This window comes from Ornithorhynchus anatinus, chromosome 17 (assembly GCF_004115215.2).
Source record: "Ornithorhynchus anatinus isolate Pmale09 chromosome 17, mOrnAna1.pri.v4, whole genome shotgun sequence".
In the NCBI taxonomy this organism is placed as follows: domain Eukaryota; kingdom Metazoa; phylum Chordata; class Mammalia; order Monotremata; family Ornithorhynchidae; genus Ornithorhynchus; species Ornithorhynchus anatinus.
Genome location: NC_041744.1, coordinates 18,128,720 through 18,149,741, shown reverse-complemented (window position 1 = coordinate 18,149,741; position 21,022 = coordinate 18,128,720). Strand labels below are relative to the sequence as shown.

At 69.9% G+C, this 21,022-nt stretch overlaps 1 protein-coding gene and 1 non-coding gene across 2 annotated transcripts; one reads left to right on the top strand and one right to left on the bottom strand.

The window, feature by feature from the left end:
- Nucleotides 1–8,248: 8,248 nt before the first annotated feature.
- MIR155 (microRNA mir-155) lies at nt 8,249–8,353 on the top strand. Its single transcript, NR_034734.1, has one exon. It is a non-coding gene; the product is annotated as a microRNA mir-155 (primary transcript).
- Nucleotides 8,354–12,655: 4,302 nt separating this feature from the next.
- Nucleotides 12,656–20,461, bottom strand: MRPL39 (mitochondrial ribosomal protein L39). Its single transcript, XM_029082856.1, has 10 exons — nt 20,441–20,461; nt 19,188–19,364; nt 18,955–19,094; nt 17,851–17,950; nt 17,679–17,746; nt 15,727–15,839; nt 13,923–13,988; nt 13,591–13,741; nt 12,985–13,032; nt 12,656–12,816 (listed from the first exon to the last, which is right to left on the bottom strand). The coding sequence occupies exons 1-10, from the start codon at nt 20,451–20,453 to the stop codon at nt 12,673–12,675; spliced, it is 1,020 nt and encodes a 339-aa protein (XP_028938689.1). The 5' UTR covers nt 20,454–20,461; the 3' UTR covers nt 12,656–12,672.
- Between the last annotated feature and the right edge of the window lie 561 nt (nt 20,462–21,022).

Sequence of the window (21,022 nt, the reverse complement as noted above, 5' to 3'; positions counted from 1 at the left end):
CGCCGTCCCGGAGCACCGGCCCCTAAACGGTCAGACTCCGAGCGGGCCCGGACATCTACGGCTCCCGCTCGCGACGACGCGCTTTTTTTCCGCCTGGGGGGGGAGATGGGGGGGACGACTCCAATTCCCTCCGAGATAATCAGACGACATCTCGGCATCGCGGGTGGAGCGCTGACGGCAGACGCGCGAAGACGCATCCGTCCTTTCGCCGATAAGTCCACCCCTTCCAGGAATCCGCGTCGGGTCGCCGGCGAGTTTCGACCGGAGACACGTCCGTTCTCCCCCGGTCGACCTCCCGATCGCCGGTGGATGCCGGAGACGGGTCCGCGCTGTCGGCGACGGAGTTCACGGTCGCCGGTGGGCGTGGACCGGAGAGCGGGTCGGCGTCCCGGTCGCCGGCGGGCTCGGGTCGGAGACACGTCCGTTCCTCCCCCCGGCCGATCTCCCGACGGCCGGCGGGGGCCGACGGAGGTCGAGGGGCCCTTCCCCACGGTTCGTTTCCCCGATCGCCGGCGGGTTCGGATCGGAGGCGCAGCCGCCCTTCCCGCGATCGATTTCCCGGAGCGGGGGCCGGCCCGAGACAGGTCGGTCCTTGCGGGGATTCGTTTCCGGGTCGCCGGTGGAAACTGCCTCGCGACAAGTCCACCTTCCCGACGGTGCCTCTGCCGGTTCGACGGGCCACCGGCTCGTTGTCGATTCACTTCCCGCTCGCCGGCGGGAACCGACTCGAGACGGGTTGGCTTTTCCGACGGTCCCCTGTGGGTTCGACTGAAGACGGGCTCGCCGTCGAGGCGTTTCCCGGTCGCCGCCGGACGCGATGCGAGGCGAGCTCGGCCCCGGTCAGTTTCCCGGTCACCGAAGACGGGTCCGCTGCCCCTCGCGTCCCCCTCCCCGCCGTCTCCTTTGGGGGTCCCCGACGGGGCGGCCTCGAACCCCCCCCCCGGGCCCTCTAGCGCCGCGAGGACACTCCGGCGCCGGGCTTCGCCCGGGAGGAAACCTCGTGACCCCGCGCCGCTTCCCGGGGCCGGAGTGACGCGTTTCATCCAGAGAATCGGCAGCCGACACCGGCGGAGGGCGGCGGGGAGCCGTTTCCGAAGAAGGAGGGCGGAGGACCCGGAGACCGTCCCGAGACCGGGGGCGCCTCGGGGAAGAGGCCGGCCTCCTCTCCTCAGAACCTCAGACACCTTCGCGATCTCCGGGGGTGACGGGAGGGGGCCCGGCAAAGAGATCCCCCCCCCCCCCATCCCGAGGCGGGGACGGAGCGGGTCGGGACCTCCGCTCTGAGGCGGCGAGGCCCGGCGGGCCCGGGCGCCGGGGGGACCGGGTCCCCGATCCCGGCTCCGCCGCCCGCCCGCCGCGCGACTCGGGGCGAGCCGCTTCGCTTCCCCCGTTGCCTCGACTGTAAAATGGGGACTCGACGCTCGGTTTTTGGCCGGTCGGGGCCCCTTCTTAACGGTATCCGCCGAACGACTACCACGCGTCGAACGCCGCGGGCGGATGGGGTCGGACGCGGTCCCTCGTCCGGACGGGGCGCGGTCAAGGGGAGAGGGGAAGAAAACTGAGGCCCGGAGGCGGGAAGTGACTCGCCCGAGGTCACCGAGCGAGCACCGGGCAGAGCCCGGATGAGAACCCGGGTCCTCCGACTCCCAGGCTCTTCCCGCCGGGCCTCCCTTAGTCTGAGAGTCCCGTGAGGGAGCGGGACGGCGTCTAACCCGCTCGTCGTCCACCTTCCCCAGCGTCTATCCCAGTGCCTGGCACACGGGAAGCACTTCGGAGCACTTGAGAGCTACTACTGCTATCGCCGTTGCTACGGGCGCACGGAGAGGGTGCTGTGATCCCCGATCGGAGGGAACCAGAGCGGCCGCGTGGCTCAGTGGAAAGAGCCCGGGCTTTGGAGTCAGAGGGCGTGGGTTCGAATCCCAGCTCCGCCGCTCGGCAGCCCTGTGACTGTGGGCGAGTCACTGCACTTCTCTGGGCCTACGGTGACCTCACCCGTAAACCGGGAGCCCCGTAAGGGACGGCGACCGGGTCCGGCCCGATGTCGACTGGGCCGCCCGGCCCATAGTACCGTGCGCTCCGGCGCTCCGCACGTGGTAAGCGCTCAACCGATACGACCGAGCGACGAGTAAGCGCCGAACCAATTCCGGAAAAAAGGAAAAGAAAGGGGGCGGGGGGGGGCGAGATCTTCAAATCGGCGACCGACCTACCGCGGCGCCTGACGTCGCGCTAGGTCAACCGCCGGGGCCAACGCGGGTTCTCACCGAGGGCCGGACCCCCGCCGGGCCGAAGGCGTGGGCAGATCCGGTCGCCGGGCCTCGTGGGGTCCCCTCCCGGCTCCGCCGCCCGCCCGCCCGCCGCGTGACCTCGGTCCGGTCACTTCACTTAGAGAAGCCCCGAGGGGGCCCGGGCTCGGGAGTCGGAAGTCCCGGGTTCTGATCCCGGCTCTGCCGCTTATCGGCCGTGTGACTCCGGGCGAGTCACTTCCCTGGGCCTCGGTGACCTCATCTGTGAAAGGGGGATGAAGACTGCGAGCCCCACGTGGGACAGCCCGATCACCTCGCACCTGCCCGGCGCTTAGAACAGTGCTCGGCACGTAGTGAGCGCTTAACGGACACCGACGTCAACCCTCTTCCCCTTCTTCTTCTCCGGGCTTCGTCAACCTCCCCTGTAAAATGGGGATCGACACCGTGAGCCCCGTGTGGCTCAGCGGAAAGAGCCCGGGCTTGGGAGTCGGAGGAGGCGGGTTCAGATCCCGGCTCCGCCGCTCGTCCGCCGAGCGACGTCGGGCGAGCCCCGTCACTTCTCCGGGCCTCGGCTCCCTCATCCGTTAAATGGGGACGAGGACCGCGAGCCCCGCGTGGGGCAACCCGATATCCTCGCATCCACCCCGGCGCTCAGAACGGCGCTCGGCCCGTGTTCATCCATTCAATAGTATTTACCGAGCGCTCACCACGCGCGGAGCACCGCGCCGAGCGCTCGGAACGGACAGATCGGCAAGCGCCTACCGGATACCGCCACGCTCATTATACAGGTTAATCGCTTTGGACGCGGTCCCCGTCCCGCTCGGGGCCCACGGCGCGAATCCCCGTTCCGCAGGCGAGACGCCCGAGGCCCAGGGAAGCCAGGCGACGTGGCCCGGGCCACACAGCAGACACGGGGCGGAGCCGGGATTAGGACCCAGGTCCTCCGACTCCCAGATCCCCCGGTCTCGCTCAGCGTGGGTCTCGGCCCAGAGCCGAGCGCGTCCGAGATGGCCTTTCCGAGGCTCGTCCGCCTCCCCGGCCGATCCGTCGGGCAGTGCTATTTATTGAGCGCCGCCGGTCTGCGGAAGGCTGTACCGAGCGCCCGGGGGGGGGGGGACAATACGACAGAGCCGGTAGACACGACCCCTTCCCCGCAGGCCTCGCCTATCGCCCCCCCCGCGCAGCCGGAACGGAGCCGGGGCGGGGTGGGGACTCGAACCCAGGACTCCCAACCGCCCAGTCCCGGGCCTCCTCCCCTGGGTGGGGAAGGCCGAGGTGGCGGGAGGTTCCCGAGGGCGGCAGGGGCCGCGGGATCGGACCCGCCGCCTCGCCCCTCCCGCTGGCGACGCGTCCCCAGAGAGCCACCAGCGGCCGAGTGTGCCGAGCGCCTCCGGCGCGGCGGCGTACTGGGCGTTCGGGATGGTGCAGCCAAGACGGCAGAAGCGGCCAGACGCATCTCTGCCCCGCCCGAGAAAGCGAGAATTCCCTTTGGGAAAAGGTACGGCATTTCGGCGCTCAGTACGCGCCGGGCGTCGCACCGGGCAAGGCCGCCGTACCTCCTGAGCGCTTCCCGTGGGAAGAGCGCCACGCCGAGCGTTCGGGACGGTCCGACGCGACGACCGACCGTCCCCGCCCTCAACGCGCTTCCGGTCCCCGGGGGCGGGGCCTGGCGCGCTCTCTCGCGGCGCCGCGCTTTCCCAAGCGCTCAGTCCGGTGCCCCGCGCCCCGAATAAGCGCTCCGCGAAGGCGAGGGGACGAACGGAGGGGGGGAGGGTGCGGTGAAGGAGCCGAGGCCCCGTACCGGGCGCCCCGACGGGCGGGGGGGGGGGGGGCCATTCGACCTTCCGTTTTCTGAGGGGGGGAGGGCAGGCGGACTCTCCCTCTTAGCGGCCGCGGCGGGATTTAGGCTATGCAAAGTCGGCGCCGCAAAAGCGCGGCCCCGCTTCTATCTTTGGACTATTCAAATCCGATCTCTCTCCCGCGGCCCCCGGCGAGCGGGGCGGGCCCGGGAGGGGGGCGGGGGGGATCCGCGGCGGCGGCCCGACCTCGCCGGGCCTCGGCCCCCCTCTCCGTACGACGGGGACGGGGGTCCGGTCCCTCCCCGCCCCCGGCGCGACTCGCGTAGCTTCTGTCGGGACTCGGTTTCGAGTGGGGAACCGGAAGCTCCCGGAGAGCGGGGATCTGTCGAGTCGAGCCCACTCCCCCAGGCGCTCGGTACGGCGCCCGCCAGACCCGGTGAGCTCCGCGCGCGAAGCGGGGAGGTCTGCCCCGCGACCCGGGGCGAGTCGCTTCTCTTCCCCGGCCCTCGGTTCCCTCATCTGGAAAACGGGGGGTGGACGGAGCGGAAGGAGCGCGGGCCGGGGAGCCGGAGGACCCGGGTTCCGGTCCGGCTCCGTCACTTCGCTCTCGGTGCCTCGGTTCCCCCGCCTGCGAAACGGGGATCCGATCCTACGCCAGACCGGTCGCGGGCAGGGAGCCTTCTGCCGGCTCCGTCGCGTCGTGACGACGACGACGACGGGATCCGGCGAGCGCTTACTACGTGCCGAGCGCCGTTCTAAGCGCTGGGCTAGACGGAGGGCGATCGGGTCGCCCCCCCCCCCCCCCCCCCCCGGGAGGCCCACGGTCTTCATCCCGTTTCCCAGACGAGGTCACCGAGGCCCAGAGAAGCGAAGCGACTCGCCCACGGTCACGCGGCTGCCGAGCGGCAGAGCCGGCGTCCGAACCCACGGCCTCCGACTCCCGAGCCCGGGCTCCTTCCGGCGGGCCGCGCCGATCGCGGCGCCGGTCGGGCCTCTCCCGGGCGCCGCGCCGAGCGCGGGGCTCGCGGTCCTGGTCCACGCGGGGGAACCGGGGCCCGGAGAAGCGAGCGGGCCCGAGGTCACGGGCTCCTCCCTGACGGGCCGCGGGGTGGGCCGCGGGCGCGGGCCCGCTGGGTCCCGCGGGTTTCGGAGAGGAAGGAAGGGTGGCGTCGGCGCCGCGCTCGCTTCCAGAGCGCGGCGGGCGGGCCGGCGGGGGCCTCCCCGGCCCGGGGGATTCGGGTCCGTCTCCGTCGCTCCGGGGGGTGACTCATCCTTCCGCCCGACGGGGTTCGTTGAATAAATCGGGAGGAGGGAAATCCCCCCGCCGGGGCGGGGGGGGGGGGGGGGGGGGGGCGACTCACCGTGGCCACGACGCTCTTCCGGCCCCTCCGCGTTGCGACCCGCTCCCGGGTGCGGCCGACCTGGGGCGGGTCGCTTCGCCGCCCGGGGCCTCGGTCTCCCCGCCCGCGGAACGGGCTCCGACGGCCTCTCCCTCGGCTGGGGTTCCCCCTTCGCCTCCCTCACGACGACGACGGCGTCTTGTCAAGCGCTCGCTGCGTGCCGGGCGCCCTCCCGAGCGCCGAGGTAGGTCCGGGGTGGTCCCGGCGGGGCTCCCGGGCTGCATCCCCGTTTCCCGGACGAGGTCACCGAGGCCCGGGGAAGCGGGGCGACTTGCCCGAGGTCACCCGACGGACGAGCGGCAGAGCCGGGGCCGGACCCCGTGACCTCCCGACTCCCGGATCTGCGCTCCGTCCACTACACCACGCCGCGGCTCGTTCGTTCGTCCGGTCGGATGTATCGGGCGCTTACCGCGTGCGGAGCGCCGTCCTAAGCGCTCGCGAAGGACAATTCGGCGAGAGAGACGATCCCCGCCCACGCCGGCTTCGGTTTCTGTCCTCTCCCAAGCGCTCGGTGCGGTGCTCCGCCCCCAGGAACTGCTCAGTAAATAGGACCGACCGTGTCACTCGTTCAACCACGTTCTCGGGGCAGAGCACTGTACCAAACCCTCGGGAGAGGACAACGGAAGGACCAACGGACGTAGTTCCCCGCCCACCAGGAACTTCCCGGCTAGAGATGAGCTCGGTCGATCCGATTGCCTACCCCAGTGCTCAGCACAGAGTTTGGCCCGCAGTAATAATGACGTGGGTGTTTGTTAAGCGCCCACTACGTGCCGAGCGCCGTCCTAAGCGCCGGGGGAGATCCGGGGTCGTCGGGTGGTCCCACGTGAGGCTCCCGGTCGATCCCCATTTTCCAGACGAGGTCACCGAGGCCCAGAGAAGCGAAGCGACTCGCCCACGGTCACCCGGCTGACGGGTGGCGGGGCCGGGAGTCGAACTCGGCACCTCTGACTCCGAAGCCCGGGCTCCCTCCGCTGAGCCACGATCTTAATTCTGCGACTGTGGTTATAACGGCGTTTGTAACGATGACGATGATGCGAGGCACAGGGAGAGCACCGGTCTAGAAATCATGGGAGCAGACGCTCACTCTGCCGGGACTCGAAAAGAGTCAAACCCACTTCCTCTTTCCGTAGCCCTTCTGGCTCTCCGCGAGACGCCACCGGTGAATTATCACCAGAGGCGGAGGTCAGCCTGCCGCGGCGGGGCCCCCACCCAGACGGCCCGGCCCCCGGGGGGGGGGGGGGGGCGGGCGGGCGGAGGCCCTGGGTCCGAATCCCCGCCCCGCCGCTCGCCCGCTGCGGGACGCTGGCCGGGTCGCTTCCCTTCTCTGGGCCCGAGTCTCCTCGTCTGCGAAATAACTGCTGTACCGGACTCTCCCAGGCGCCCCGTAATAACGACGAGGACGTTGGTGTCTGTTAGGCGCTTACTTCGTGCACAGCGCTGTTCTAAGCGCTGGGGGAGCTGCGGGGGAATGAGGTTGTCCCCCGTGGGGCTCACGGTCTTCACCCCCGTTTTACAGACGAGGGGACCGAGGCCCGGAGAAGTGAAGCGACTCGCCCCCGGGTCACCCGGCTGACGGGGGGGCGGTGCCGGGATTCGAACCCGTGATCTCTGACCCCGAAGCCCGGGCTCCTTCCACCGAGCCGCGCCGCCTCCCCGGACGTTAAGCGCTCCATCGATATCGCTCACGGTTCTCTCTCCCCCTCGGGCCGTGTCCCCCACGTTTGCATCCTCCCCGCGGCTTGGTGCTCGGTAAATACCGCGGTTATTAGCGTCCGTTATCGTAACCACATAAAGACATCTCATCGCTAATAACGGGTGACAGCGATGAGAAAATAAGGCTTAGAAAGAGCACGGGCCTGGGAGTCCCAGGACCCGGCTCCGAATCCGCGCTTGGCCCTTAGATCGCTTCGGTTTCCTCATCGGGAAAACGGGGATTCGACACCCGTTTCCCCTTCCCGCTTCATTCATTCAGTCGTATTTACCGAGCGCTCGCTGCGCGTGCCGAGCCCGGGGCCGAGCGCTTGGAACGGACCGTTGGGCGACGGTTAGAGACCGATCCCCGCCCGATGACGGGTTCGCGGCCTACCTGGGCCGCGGGCCCGGTGGGCCCGGGGGAATGGAGAAGCGGCGGGGCTCAAGTGGAAAGAGCCCGGGCCTGGAGGTCAGAGGTCATGGGTTCGAATCCCTGCTCCGCCCCCCGTCAGCTGTGGGACCGTGGGGGGGGGGGGGGGGGGCGCTTCGCTTCTCGGTGCCTCGGCGACCTCATCTGTAAAATGGGGGTTGAGACCGTGAGCCTCCCGTAGGACAACCCGACGACCCGGTATCTCCCCCGGCGCTTAGGACGGTGCTCTGCACGCAGTAAGCGCTTAACGAATACCGACGTTATCATCACGTTCGGGGTATACCGGGCTCTCCCACGCGCTCGGTACGGCGCCCCGCCCGGCGAGCGCTCGACGGACACGGCCGACGGATCGATCTTCTCTCTTCCCTTCCATCCCCGCGGGCGGACCGCCGGGCCCCGTCGTCGCGGGGGGGACGATGGGTTCCCGGAAGACCGTCTCTCCCCGCGCCCTCGGGCTCCGGGGCCCCTCGACCCGGGCGAACGCCGCTCCCCGACGGCGGCCGACGTCCGGCGGCCCGGGTCAAGGGTCAGAGGAGCGGTTCCCTCGGGGAACCTCCGGGATCGGAGCCCGGCTGCCGTCGGCCCGCCCCCCGAGCCATCTCTCCTTTCCGTTTCAGGATCCCGGGGCCGGCGAGGACGGCGGAGCGGACGCCGCCGCCCGGGGGCCGCAGGCGGGAGCCGCCCGGGACGCCGTGGGCCGCAGGTCGTTAATGCTAATCGTGATAGGGGTTTTCTCTGTCTGACTGACCCCTGCCCGTTAGCATTAGCAACGTGCGGCCCCTCGAACCCACCGCCGGAGGACCGTCGCCGCCGGGGCGTTGGCGGAGCGCTACGGGCGGATCCGAGGACGCCGCCTCCGCATCTACACCGCGCACGCAGGCACGCACGCCTCACGTACGTACGCGTGCGCGCTCCGCGCCCCCCCCCCCCGCCCCCCGCGGCGTGGCCCGGTGGCTGGGGCCCGGGAGGCGCGAGGACCCGGGTTCTAATCCCGGCTCTGCCGCCTCCCCGCCGCGAGACCCCGGGCGAGCGACTTCACCTCTCCGGGCCTCGGTTCCCTCCTCCGTGAAACGGGGAGCTGGTGAGGCCCCACGTGGGGCAGGGGCGGGGTCCGACCCCACCGGCGGGGATCGACCCCGGCGCTTCGAACGGGGCTTAACGCAAATCGCCTCTCCGGGCCTCGGTTATCGCGACCGTGAAACGGAGATTGAGGGCGGGAGCCCCGAGTGGGCCGGGGACCGTCTCCAACCTGCTGACCTCGTATCTACCCCGGGGCCTAGAAGAGCGCTTGGCACACAGTGAGCGCCTGACAAGGACCGTAATCATGATCACGTCAGGCACCTAAACGCCATCAAATACGCACGCGTACGCATAGACAGACGTAGTGGTACTGACGATGTCGGTATCCGTTAGGCGCCCACTATGTGCCGAGCACCGTCCTAAGCGCCGGGGGAGGCACGGGGGAATCGGGCCGTCCCACGTGGGGCTCGCGGTCTCCATCCCCGTTTTACGGACGAGGTCCCTGAGGCCCAGAGAAGTGACTCGCCCACGGTCACACGGCTGACACGTGGCAGGGCCGGCATTCGAACTCATGACCTCCGACTCCAAAGCCCGGGCTCGTTCCACTGAGCCGCGCTGCTTCTCTACAGTACGGCGCTCTGCCCCCAGTAAGCACTCGATAAATACTATTGAGTATATTCTCTGTGTGTGTATATGTATATATACATATATATATATATATACAGAGAGAGAGAGAGAGAAGCAGCTTTGCTCAGTGGAGAGAGCCCGGGCTTGGGAGTCAGAGATAATGGGTTCGAATCGCGACTCTGCCACCTGTCGGCTGTGTGACCGTGGGCGAGTCACTTCACTTCTCTGTGCCTCGGTTCCCTCATCCGTGAAACGGGGATTAAGACCTTGGGCCTCACGTGGGACAACCCGATGACCCTGTCTCTCCCCCAGCGCTTAGAACATAGTAAGCGCTTAACAAATACCACCACCATCATCATCATCATCATCATCCGCAGGCACATGCGATATACCCAACCCGTAGCCCCCACACGCAGGTTTTCACGAGACGTCCTTCCCCTCCACCCTATTTATCGCCGCGGTCCTCGCCGGTCCGTCTCCCCCGATCGGACCGCGAGCCCGTCAGACGGCGGGGACCGTCTCTACCCGTTGCCGATCTGCCCACCCCGGGCGCTTAGCCCGGTGCTCTGCACACGGTAGGCGCTCGAGAAATACTATCGAACGAACGGACCCTATACGTGCAACACGCGCGCGCCTACACGGGTCCCGTGTACACCCTCGCGCCTCCGCCGCCTTTTAGGAAAGAAGATAATTGACAATAAAACGCTAAATCTCAACAGCACCTGGGCCACGGCGATTCCCGGCGTACCCGCCAGCGCGTGCCCGTTCGTCGCCCTCCACCGACCCGACGCCGATTTGACCGAAGCCAGGGACCGACGGGGATCGTGGTGAACGGGCCTGCCGACCGTGCCGGACCCTCCCGAGCGCTCGCCGCGGCGCCCTGCCCCCGGTGAGCGCTCAGAAAATACCGCCGCCGGACCGGCCGACCCCCGACGCCGCCGTCGACCTTTTCGTCCCCGGATCTCCGTCTGCCCCGGCTCGGTGGGCGCGGTGCTCGGTAGAGTCGGAGGCGGGGCGGCCCGACCGGCGCGCGGCGCGCCGTACCCTCCCAGACGCTCAGTACGGGGCTTTGCGCGGAAGGAGCGCTCGATAAATACGACCGAATCGAACCGACCCGAGTCCGGGCCCGGGAGTCGGAAGGACCGGGGTTCTGATCTCCATCCGCCGCCCGTCTGCCGTGGGGCTCCGGGCGGGTCACCTCGCTTCTCCGGGCCTCGGCCGCCTCGTCCGTAAAACGGGGACCGGGAGCCGCACGCGGGGCGGAGACGGTGTCCGACCCGATGACCTTATTTCTACCCCAGCGCTCAGCACGGTGCCCGTCGCATAGTAAGCGCTTAATAAATTCCGCTCTCGTTCATTCGGTAGTATTTACTGAGCCCTTGCTACGTGCAGAGCACTGTACTAAGCGCTTGGAATGAACAGCTATCATTATTATTATTACTAACTGGTCCCGTTATCTAGTGGTGGATCGCAAGATGACACTCTTTCTGGTTCGAGTTCAAAGATCCAGAGGAAAACCCGTTGCCGGGGGGAGGAAAATCGATCGAGATCCATCTCCCCATCTAGGCCGCGAGCTCCCGGGCGGAAAACACGCCGGCTCGTTCTCTCCCGAGTGGCTAGTACGGTGCTCTGCTCACAGCGAGCGCTCGACAGAGGCAGCCGGTCGATCCGCCGATCGGCACTAGACGCTCAGATCGCCGATACCCTGAAGCAGGCCGACAACGGGCGGTAAAACGAGCAAAGGCGGATCGAAAGAACCGCACGGGGACCTTCCGCTGGGAGCTTTCACCGCACTACTGGTCTTAGGGGGAAGAAAGGGATTAAGGTCGGAGTTTCGTTGGCTCCATCTTCCCCAACGCCCGGGACCCGAGCGAAAGCCGCCTGTGACGGCGGGCTACGTCTCGCCGCGGAGAACCCGGGCGGGCAAATCCAACGCCCACGGATCCGAGCCCTTCGCCTCGGCTCTGCCGTCGGCGACTCCGTCGTCCGCGGGGAATAAACGTCGTTCCGACCGACGCCGTGTCCCCGGGCCCGGCTTGGCCGCGTTCCGTGAGATAGCGTCCCCGGGGTTTTGTGGGTCAGGCACGACCGTCCCGACGGGAGAGGTCCGGCGGCGGGAACGACACCGGGGGGGGGGGCACCCGCGCGCTTCCCAGCGTTCGGCACGGCGCTCGGCACCCGGGAGGCAACCCTCTCCCACCCGCCTCCCTTCACGGGGGTCCTCGGGCCGGTGCGGTCCCCCCGGCCGCGGCCCCCCGGGCCCCCCGGGGTCTCCGAAGAGACGACGGGTGTCCTCTCCCCGGGTACGGGGGGGAGGGGAGGGCGGGGGCGACCACGGAGGGTCCCGCGCAGACCCCGACCCGGACCCGCCGGGACCCACGCTCGCCCGGGGAGGGGGAGACCGAGCGTCGGAGACGGCCACCGACCCGTCTCCGGCCAGCCTCCCGGCACGGACGGTCGCGGAGAAGCGGCCCGGCCCCGCGAGTCGGAAGGACCCGGGTTCTGATCCCGGCTCCGTCACTTGCTCTCTGGCCCAACTCGGGCGAGCCACTTCGCCGGGCCTCAGTTTCCGCAAACCGTAAAACGGGGATCCCGTACCGGTCCTCCCCCCGACTTAGACCGGAAGCCCCACGAGGGATAGGGACTGTGTCCGACCTGACTGACCCGTGTCTGCCCCGGTGCTCAGATCGGTGTTTGACACCCAGTGAGCGCTTGACAGAGACCGTTAGAGGAGGGAGACGGACCAGTCCGCGGAGAGAAGTCCATACTCATCCCCCCGGTACCCAACCCCGCCACCGGGCGCACAGGGCAGGGCAGGGACCAGGGAAGCGGATCTAGCTGGTGGATCCCAGACCCGGGAGCCGGGAGGTCACGGATTCTAATCCCGGGTCCGTCGCCCGTCCCCCGCGTGACCCCGGGCGAGTCACTTCACTTCTCTGGGCCTCAGTTCCCTCGCCGGTAAAACGGGGATTAAGAGCGTGAGCCCCACGCGGGACAGGGATCGGGTCCAACCCGATTAGCTGGCGTCTATCCCGGTGCGCGTTTAACAGATACCGTTCCCCGAAAAACCAAGTAGGCGCTCAGTAAATACTCCCGACTGACTGGACGCACCCGCCCAAGAGGGAGCCGCCCACCCGCGGCGAGGGGTCGCCGACGAATAACGGGCGGCCCCGGCCACCCCGAAATCCGTCCCCTGGGGCGAGGGGAGCCCCGAGAGGAGGAGCCCGCAGACCTCGGGTCCGGCAAAGGGGCCGCCTCCGTGTAGCCGCCGCCCCTCTGTGGGCGGCCCCCGCGCCGCCGAGCCCGCGCCACGGACGCCCATTCCCAAGGCCGCATCCCGATCGATCCCGGGGTTGGCGGGGGGGGGGAGGCAGACCCTCGGAGCCCGGGAGGGAGGGAGGGGGTCCTTCCCGGAGCCAAGGAGTCAGGCGGGAGCCAGGCGGCTCGAGTCGGCAAAGGTTTTATTGTCCGCCGGCCGCGGCGGCCGCGGGATGACGGACGGACCCGGGGTCGGGGGCGGCCGGGACCGCCGCGGCTTCCGTCTCGTCCCGGGCTTCCCGGCCGCCGGCGGCCCGCTCCGTCGCCTTCTGTCCGACTCCCGTCACCTGGAACACAGAGCCGGGCGTCCGTCCGTCATTTCCCGCCCCCGACACCACCTCTCGCCCCCAAACAGACACCAGAGAGCAAGAGGGGAGGGAGCGAGGGAGAGAGGGGGAGAGAGGGAGGGGGTCTGGCGGGCAGCGCCGGCGTCCGGAGTCGCCAACTGGACTCACCAGCTTCCGGGATCTCTCCAGGAGTCGGTTCCAGATGACGTGATGGGCCTAAGGAGGGGGGAGGTCGGTGAACGGAGCCGGAGATGAGCGCGGCTTTGCGCCCTCGCCCCCACACTCCGTCCGGCCGCCCGGGGCGCCCGGCCGAAAAGGGGTCTGTTTTGGGGGGTGGGGGAGGGGGGAGCGCCCACCGCGTGGCGGGCACCGTGCCGAGCGGCGGGGTGGACCGAAGGTCGGCCAAAGCGCGTGTCTCACCTGGGGCTCGCGGGTCTCCATCCCCGGTTATCGGATGAGGGAACGGAGGCCCAGAGAAGTGAGGCGACTCACCCGAGACGGCACGACGGCCAAGTGGCGGGGCGAGGATCGGAACTCGCATCGACCCGACGCCCGGGTCTGGGCTCTCGCCACTAGGCCCCGCCGCTTCTCCGGGGGACCGATCCCAGCTCCGAGGGTAACACCCGAGCGCTTGGCACGGTGCCCCGCGCACGGGGAGCGCTCGAAAAATACGACCGAGTGATGGCGAGGGCCGGGGCCGGGCGCCCGTCCCCCGCCCCCCGCCCCGGGGGCGTCGCGGTCGGTGGGCGCTCCCCCGCCGGAGCCGGGCCTCACCCTCATATGCACGGGCAGAGAGAGGCCCTGGAACCTGTGCAGGACACCCTCGCCGCCGGGGAGACCGTGGGCCGCCGACACCTCGTACTGGAAGCAGATGCCCGTCCTTGGGATGACCGGCCCCTCGCTCACGTCCACGAAGTCCCCGAACCTGGGTGGCCGGCACGGACCGCCCCCCGACGCGCACCGTCAGCCGCCGGCTCAGAGCGGCCCCGCCTCCCCCTCCCGACGGCCGCCCGGCCCGGCCCGGCCCGTGACCGGGCGGCCCCGCCGAGGCTTTACCGGCCGCCCGCCCGCCCGCCCGCCCGCCCGAGGGGCCGGGCCGGGGTCACCTGTTCAAGGTGACGGTCCGCTCGGGGTTCTGAGACGCCTTCTCCTCTATGAGTTCCATCTTGTGCCTGAAGGTGAGAAAGAGAGAGACCGGGGGGGGGGGGGAGAGAGAGAGAGATCGGCGATAGAGAGGAGAGAAAGTGTAGAGGAGGAGGGACGAAACGGTAGAGGAGGAGGAGGAGGAGAGAAAGAGGAGAGAAGAGGAGAGAGGAAAAAGGAGAGAGAGGAGAAAAAGGAGAGAAAAGAGAGAAAGGAAAGAAGCAGGAGAGAGAAAGGGGGGAGAGGAGAGAAAGTGTAGAGGAGGAAGAGGAGGAGGAGAGAAAGAGGAGAGAAAAGGGAGAGAAAAAAAGAGAGAGAGGAGAAAAAGGAGAGAAAAGAGAGAAAGGAAAGAAGCGGGGGGGGGGAGAGGAGAGAAAGTGTAGAGGAGGGAGAGGAGGAGGAGAGAAAGAGGAGAGAAAAGGGAAAGGAAAGGGGAGAGAAGAGGAGAGAGGAAAAAGGAGAGGAAAAAGGAGTGAAAAAGTAGAGAAAAGAGAGAAAGTAAAGAAAGAGGAGAGAGAGAGAAAGGGGGAAGAGGAGAGAGAGGAAAGGGAGAAGAGAGAGGAAAAAGGAGAGAAAGAAGAGGAAAGAGAGAGAGGGAAGAGAAGAGGAGAGAGGAAAGAGAAGAGGAGAGAGGGAAAAGGAGAGAACGAGGAGAGAAGGAAAAAGGAGAGAAAGAGGAGAGAAAAGAGAGAAAGTAAAGAAAGAGGGGGAGAGGAGAGAGAGAGAGGGAAGAGAAGAGGAGAGAGGAAAGAGGAGAGAAAGAGGAGAGAAGGAAAAAGGAGAGAAAAGAGAGAAAGTAAAGAAAGAGGAGAGAGGAAGAAAGAGAGGGGGAGAGGAGGGACAGAGGAGAGAAAAGAGGGGACAGGAGAGACAGAGGAGAGGGAGGAGAGGGAGAAGGGGAGAGAGAGAGAGAGAGAGAGGAGAGAAAGTTTCCCGGCTCTGCCCTCCCGTCTTGGCACGCACAGATTCTAGCCAACCGGGGGAGCCCGGGAGCGAGTCCGGTCCGGAGAGCCAACTCCGGCCTTCATCGTCCCGGCCGTTCATCCGGCTTGGGCTTCCCTTCCCGCATGCCAACGTCTCCCATCTGAACTGCAGGCGGCGGTCCTTACTGAGCGCTCGCTGTGAGCGGAGCGCTGAACCGAAGGCAAGGGGGGACACAACGGTCGAGACGCGCCCTGCCCACGCCGAGCCTACGCTCTCCCCGACGCTTAGAAAGCGGGGCCCGGCACACAGTAAGCGCTCAACGGACATCATCATCATCCTCGCCGTCATTACCGTGAAAAGACCCACTACCCCCAAAAGCCCACGCGGAGGTTCGCCAGCCCAAAAGCCCGGGGAGAAAGCTCGGTGCCCCCGGGAGACCGAGCGGCGGGTCAAGGCGACTACGCCGACCGGGGTCCCTTAAAAATAAGAACGTTGACGTCGGTTAAGCGCCTACTACGTGCCCGGCGCCGTTCTGGGCGCTGGGGGAGACGCAGGGTCACGGGGCGGGCCCGCGGGAGGCTCGGGGGTCTCAATTCGCGTTTTCCACGGGAGGTCACCGAGGCCCAGAGAAGGGAAGCGACTCGCCCGGAGTCCCACAGCTGACGGGGGGGGGCGCGGAGCCGGGATCGGAACCCGCGACCCGACTCCCAAGCCGGGCGCTTTCCACTGCTTCTGGCCCGGCCCGGGGGGGGGGGCCCGGGGGCGGCGATCTGATGGGCGGAGGGAGGGGACGGGGCCGGGGGGGGGGGCGGGCGAGGCCCCCCCAGCCCGCGGAGCGCCCACCTGTTGTCCTCGAACATCTCTAGGGCCACCTTGGCGTCGACGTCCAGGGTCTCGAAGGGCAGGTCCCGCCGGATCAGGCCGTGGGCTTCCTTGCTCAGGGACCGCAGGTCCTCCTTCGATCGATCGACCCGTCCGTCCGGCCGTCAGTCGACCGCGTCGACCGGGCGCTCGCTCCGCGCCGAGCACCGGGCTAAAAGCCCGGGAGGGGACGGGCCGACGCGAGCGGCAGACGCGCTCCCCGCCCGTATCGAGCCTCCGTCCGGTGGGGGGGGGAGACGGACGGTGACGCGCCGCCGCGACGGGGCTACCCGTCGAGCCCCCACTCCGCGCCGGGCACCGTACTGAGCGCCGGGGCTGGCGACGGGGCCGATCGGGTCGGACCCGGTCCCCGTCCCCCGTGGGGCTCGCCGTCTCCGTCCCCGTTTTACGGAAGAGGGAACCGAGGCCGGGGAGGCGGAGCGACTCGCCCGAGCTCCGACGGCGCGCGGGGGGGGCCGAGCCGGGATTAGAACCCAGGTCCCCCCGACCCCCGGGGCCCGTGTTCGATCCCCTGGGCCCCGCCGCCTCTCTGTCGAGTCAGAGGTCACGAGTCCGACTCACTCGTCGGCTGCGGGACCGTGGGCGGGTCGCTTCACTTCTCTGGGCCTCAGCGACCTCATCTGTCAGACGGGGATTAACCGCGAGCCTCACGCGGGACGACCCGACGGCCCCGGGTCTCCCCCGGCGCTCAGAACGGTGCTCGGCGCATAGTGGGCGCTTACCGGATACCGACGTTACCGTCGGCAATGATCACCGCGACACTCAACGTGACATTATTAACGCGACCTCACTATGCGTCGCTCCGGATCTGAACCGCCGGACGACGACGGGGGGGGGGATCGGGGGTCAGCGGGGTGAAAGGGGAGCACTTCGGGGTGGCGGGCGGAGAGACGGGTTCCGGCCCTCCCCTCCCCGGGAGCCCAGTGGCCGGCGCGGCGTCCGAGCTCCGTCGTCCCCTCGGGGACGAGGGGCGGGACTCCTCGGAGACCGACCGTCCCCCGGCCCCTCCGGGCCCTAAGCTCTTTATTCATCCCTATTTAATTCACGACTCAACGCGGGTACCCGTTAACGATAACGCTGGCATCCGGCGAGCGCTTGCCACGCGCCCGGCACCGTTCTGAACGCCGGGGGGGACACGGGGCCGTCGGGGGGGTCCCACGGGAGGCTCACCGTCCTCATCCCCGTTGGACGGAGGAGGGAACCGAGGCACCGGGAAGCGAGGCGACTCGCCCCGAGTCGCCCAGCCGACGGGCGGCGGAGCCGGGATCGGAACCCACGGCCTCCGACTCCCCGGCCCCCGCTCTTTCCGCCGAGCCACGCTATCTGCTGAGCGCTCACCGCGCGCGGGGCGCCGTACGGACAGACGGGGGACGAGTCCGCCGTTTCGGCTTTACCGTCCCCTCCCAGGCGCCCTAAACGTAATCGCGCCGGTATCTATTAAGCGCGCGCCGGGCGCCGGGCCGGGCGCCGGGGGGGGGGACGGACACGGGGTCCTCGGGCGGTCCCACGCGAGGCTCGCGGTCCTCGTCCCCGTTCGACGGACGAGGGAGGTGAAGCCCGGAGGGGCGACCCGCCCCAGCCGTCGAGCGGCAGAGCCGGGATTCGGATCCACGACCCCCCGACTCCCGAGCCCGGGCCCTTTCGGCCGGGAAGCGCCCGACCGACACCCCCGACCGAGCGCGCCGTGGGCGGGAGACGTGTCCGCCCCGCCGTCCCCTCCCGGGCGCCCGGCGCTTAGAACGGCGCTCGGCAGGTAGCAGGCGCGTACCGGACGCCGTCGGTATTCTCACGGGGGCAAGGCGGGCGTCCGACAGATAAACGGATAATAACGATAGATGAATACGGGGAAGGGAGCCCCGGGGGGGGGGGGGGGTGCCCGAGGACGCCGAGCGCCGCCGTCCCCCGGTACTCACCCGGGTGGGCGTCCACCCGCGCAGCCGTCCGTCCAGCACCACGTCGTAGCAGAAGGCTCCGGCGCTCACTGCGGGGGTCCGAGGAGGGGAGGCCGTCGGCGCCCGCCGGCGCGGCCCCCGGCCCCCCGCGCGCGTCCCGGCCGCCCGCCGGACCCCCCCCCCCCCGCCCTACCTGGGGTCTCCGGAGCGCGGACCAGGGTCACGGGGTACTCGTCCTTGAACGCCCGCCGGACGGCGCAGCCCAGCATCACGGCGCAGGAGCGCCAGTAGGCCTGCGGCGAGCCGGGGGGCGGCCCGGAGGCCGCGGGGAGGAGGTGAGGGCCGGGCCGGGCGACGGGGGGGCCGCCCCCTCACCCGGCACCCGTCCGGGCGCTCGGTACACGCTAAACGTCCGCCGGGGACCGCCCCGCCTCCGGGGCGTCCTCCGCCGAGCGCGGAGCGCCGGACCGAGCGCCGGGAACGGCCGAATCGGCCACAGGGAGAGACGGTCCCCGGGACGGGGCCCCGGGCCGCCGTCCCCGTTTTCCAGATGGGGGTCACCGAGGCTCAGGGCGGCGGCTCGCCCCGGGTCACACGGCGGAACGGGGACCCGAACCCGGATCCTCCTGACGCCCGACTCCGCCGCCCGCCGGCCGGGTGGCGGCGGGCAGGTCGCTTCCCTTCCCCGAGCCTCGGCGACCCCATCCGGAAAACGGGGACGGAGGCCGGGAGCCCCCACGGGCCCGCGTCTCCCCCGGCGCCCCGAACGGCGCCCGGCACGCGGCGAGCGCTCGACGCCGAGAAGCGGCGCGGCTCGGTGGAAAGGGCGCGGGCTTCGGAGTCGGAGGTGGCGGGTTCGGATCCCGGCCCGGCCACCGTGTGACCTCGGGCGAGTCGCTCAACCGGGTTCTCTTCAGTCGCCACCGTTCTCACGGGACGTCCTTCCCCTGGACTCTCACTCATCGCCGTCGTGCCCGTCGGTCCGCCTCCCCCCCGGTGGGACCGTGAGCCCGTCAGACGGCGGGGACCGTCTCTTGTCTGCCGCCGACCTGTCGGTTCCGAGCGCCCAGTCCAGTGCTCCGCACGCAGCGGGCGCTCGACGGACACCGCCGGACGGACGAACCTCCCGGCGCCTCAGCTCCCTCCTCCGTCAGACGGGGACGGAGACCGCGAGCCCCGCGCGGGACCCCCCGCCGCGCCCGCGTCTACCCCGGGCGCTCGGCGCACAGCAGGCGCTCAACGGGCACCGACGCCGGCGGACACCGGCGTTCGGGGCGCGACGCCCGCCCGGCCTCACCCGGTTGACGGCGTCGGGGTCTCGGTCCCGGAAGGCGAGGAGGCGGATGTCGCAGGAGCGGGTCAGGGGCCGCAGCATGTCCCAGGGCCGCCCGTCCACCAGCGCCAGGACGGAGTTGCGGAGGTGCCACTCGCTGAGATCTGGGCGCGAGGGGGGAGGAGAGCGCGCCTCGGTGCCCGGCCCGCCCCCCCCGCCCCGCCCGCCCCCGGGGGCCCGGCCGGAGAGGGACTCACGCGCGGCGCAGGTCAGGGGGGTGGACAGGTGCCCGTTGAGGACGAAGGTGGCGCCGGGCCGGGGGGCGTCCAGGTGACGGACCTCGATCTTCTCCACGCGCGGGCGCAGGGCCCGCTGGCGCGCCTTCTCCCGCTCGAACAGGACGCCGGCCCGCCGGGCGCCCGCCGCCGCGGACCCTGCGGGAGGCGGCGACGGCCGGTCGGCCCCGGACCCCCCCGGCCCGCGAGGTCGCCCGCCCCGTCGTCGTCGTCCCCCGCCGGCCGCCCGGCCGCCGCCGCGGGCGCTCGAGTCGCGTCGCTCCTCCGGGCCTCGGTCCCCTCCTCCGGAAAATGGGGGACGGCCTGACTCCCCCCCGTACCTCCCCCCGGGCGCTTCGGACGGCGCCCGGCCCATCGCGGTCGTAACGCCGGCGTCCGTCGATAACGACGTCGGCGTCCGTGAAGCGCCTGCTACGTGCGGGGCACCGTCGTAAGCGCCGGGGGAGAGCCGGGGTCACCGGGTGGTCCCGCGTGGGGCTCCCGGTTGATCCCCGTTTTCCGGATGAGGGAACCGAGGCGCGGGGAGGCCAGGCGACCGGGCCCGCGGTCCCCCGGGCCGACGGGTGGCGGGAGTCGAACCCACGACCTCTGAGCCCGAAGCCCGGGCTCTCTCCACCGGGCCACGCTGCTTCTCGCTCGAGGTCCCACGGCGGACAGGCGGCGGGGCCGGGACGGCCAGCGACAAGAATCGCCGTACCGGAGCGCCGGGGCGGCCGCGAGCCGACCGGATCGGATACGGTCGGCGTGGCCCGGTGGCAAGGTGGGTCGGAGGTCGTGGGTTCGAATCGCCCGTCAGCCGGGGGACCGCGGGCCAGTCGCCTCGCCCCTCCGGGCCTCGGTTCCCTCCTCTGGAAAATGGGGATGAAGACCGGGAGCCCCACGCGGGGCCACCCGATTCCCCCGTGTCTCCCCCGGCGCTTGGAACGGTGCTCTGCACAGAGGAGGCGCTTAACGGATACCGACATCATCATCGTCGTCATCATCATCGTTATTATTACAGTCCCTCGTCCCACGTGGGGCTCGGTCCGAGTCCCCCATCTTACAGACGGGGAGACCGAGGCCCGGGGCGTACGAAAGAATGATAACCGCGCCGTTTGTCGGGCCCTCTCCCGAGCGCTCAGCACGGCGCTGCGCGGGCAGGGGGCGGTGAATAAGTAGCCGGTGCCCCCCCCCCCCCGCCCCCCGCCGCCCCGGGCCCGAGCGAGGACACTCACGTGCGGCCGCCATCGTCCCGCCGCCGCCGCCTCACTGCGCACGCGCGCCCGCCCCCGCTCACCCCGCTCCCGCCCGCCAGGGGGCGCCGCCCGCCCGCCCGCGACGAGACCCGCCAGGGGGCGCCCGCCCGCCGCTCCGCCCGAGACGAGCCCCGCCAGCCCCGCCAGGGGGCGCCCGCATCATCTCCTCCTCCTCCTCCTCCTCCCCGCTCCTCCATTCCTCCTCCTCCTCCTCCCCTCCTCCTCCTCCCCCCTCCTCGATTCCTCCCCTTCTCTTCCTCCTCCTCCTCCTCCCCGCTCCTCCATTCCTCCTCCTCCTCCTCCCCTCCTCCTCCTCCCCCCTCCTCGATTCCTCCCCTTCTCTTCCTCCTCCTCCTCCTCCCCGCTCCTCCATTCCTCCTCCTCCTCCTCCCCTCCTCCTCCTCCCCCCTCCTCGATTCCTCCCCTTCTCTTCCTCCTCCTCCTCCTCCCCCCTCCTCTCCTCCTCCTCCTCCCCCCTCCTCGAGTCCTCCTCTCCTCCTCCTCCTCCCCCCTCCTCGAGTCCTCCTCTCCTCCTCCTCCTCCTCCCCCCTCCTCTCCTCC

What these genes read in the sequence shown, in the direction of transcription:
- MRPL39 (XM_029082856.1), bottom strand. An exon ending in GAGATGTTCGAGGACAACAG is followed by an intron (nt 13,989 to 15,726) that starts GTGGGCGCTCCG and finishes TCTCACCTTCAG; the next exon opens with GCACAAGATGGAACTCATAG. An exon ending in CTCTGCCCGTGCATATGAGG is followed by an intron (nt 13,033 to 13,590) that starts GTGAGGCCCGGC and finishes CCCCCTCCTTAG; the next exon opens with GCCCATCACGTCATCTGGAA.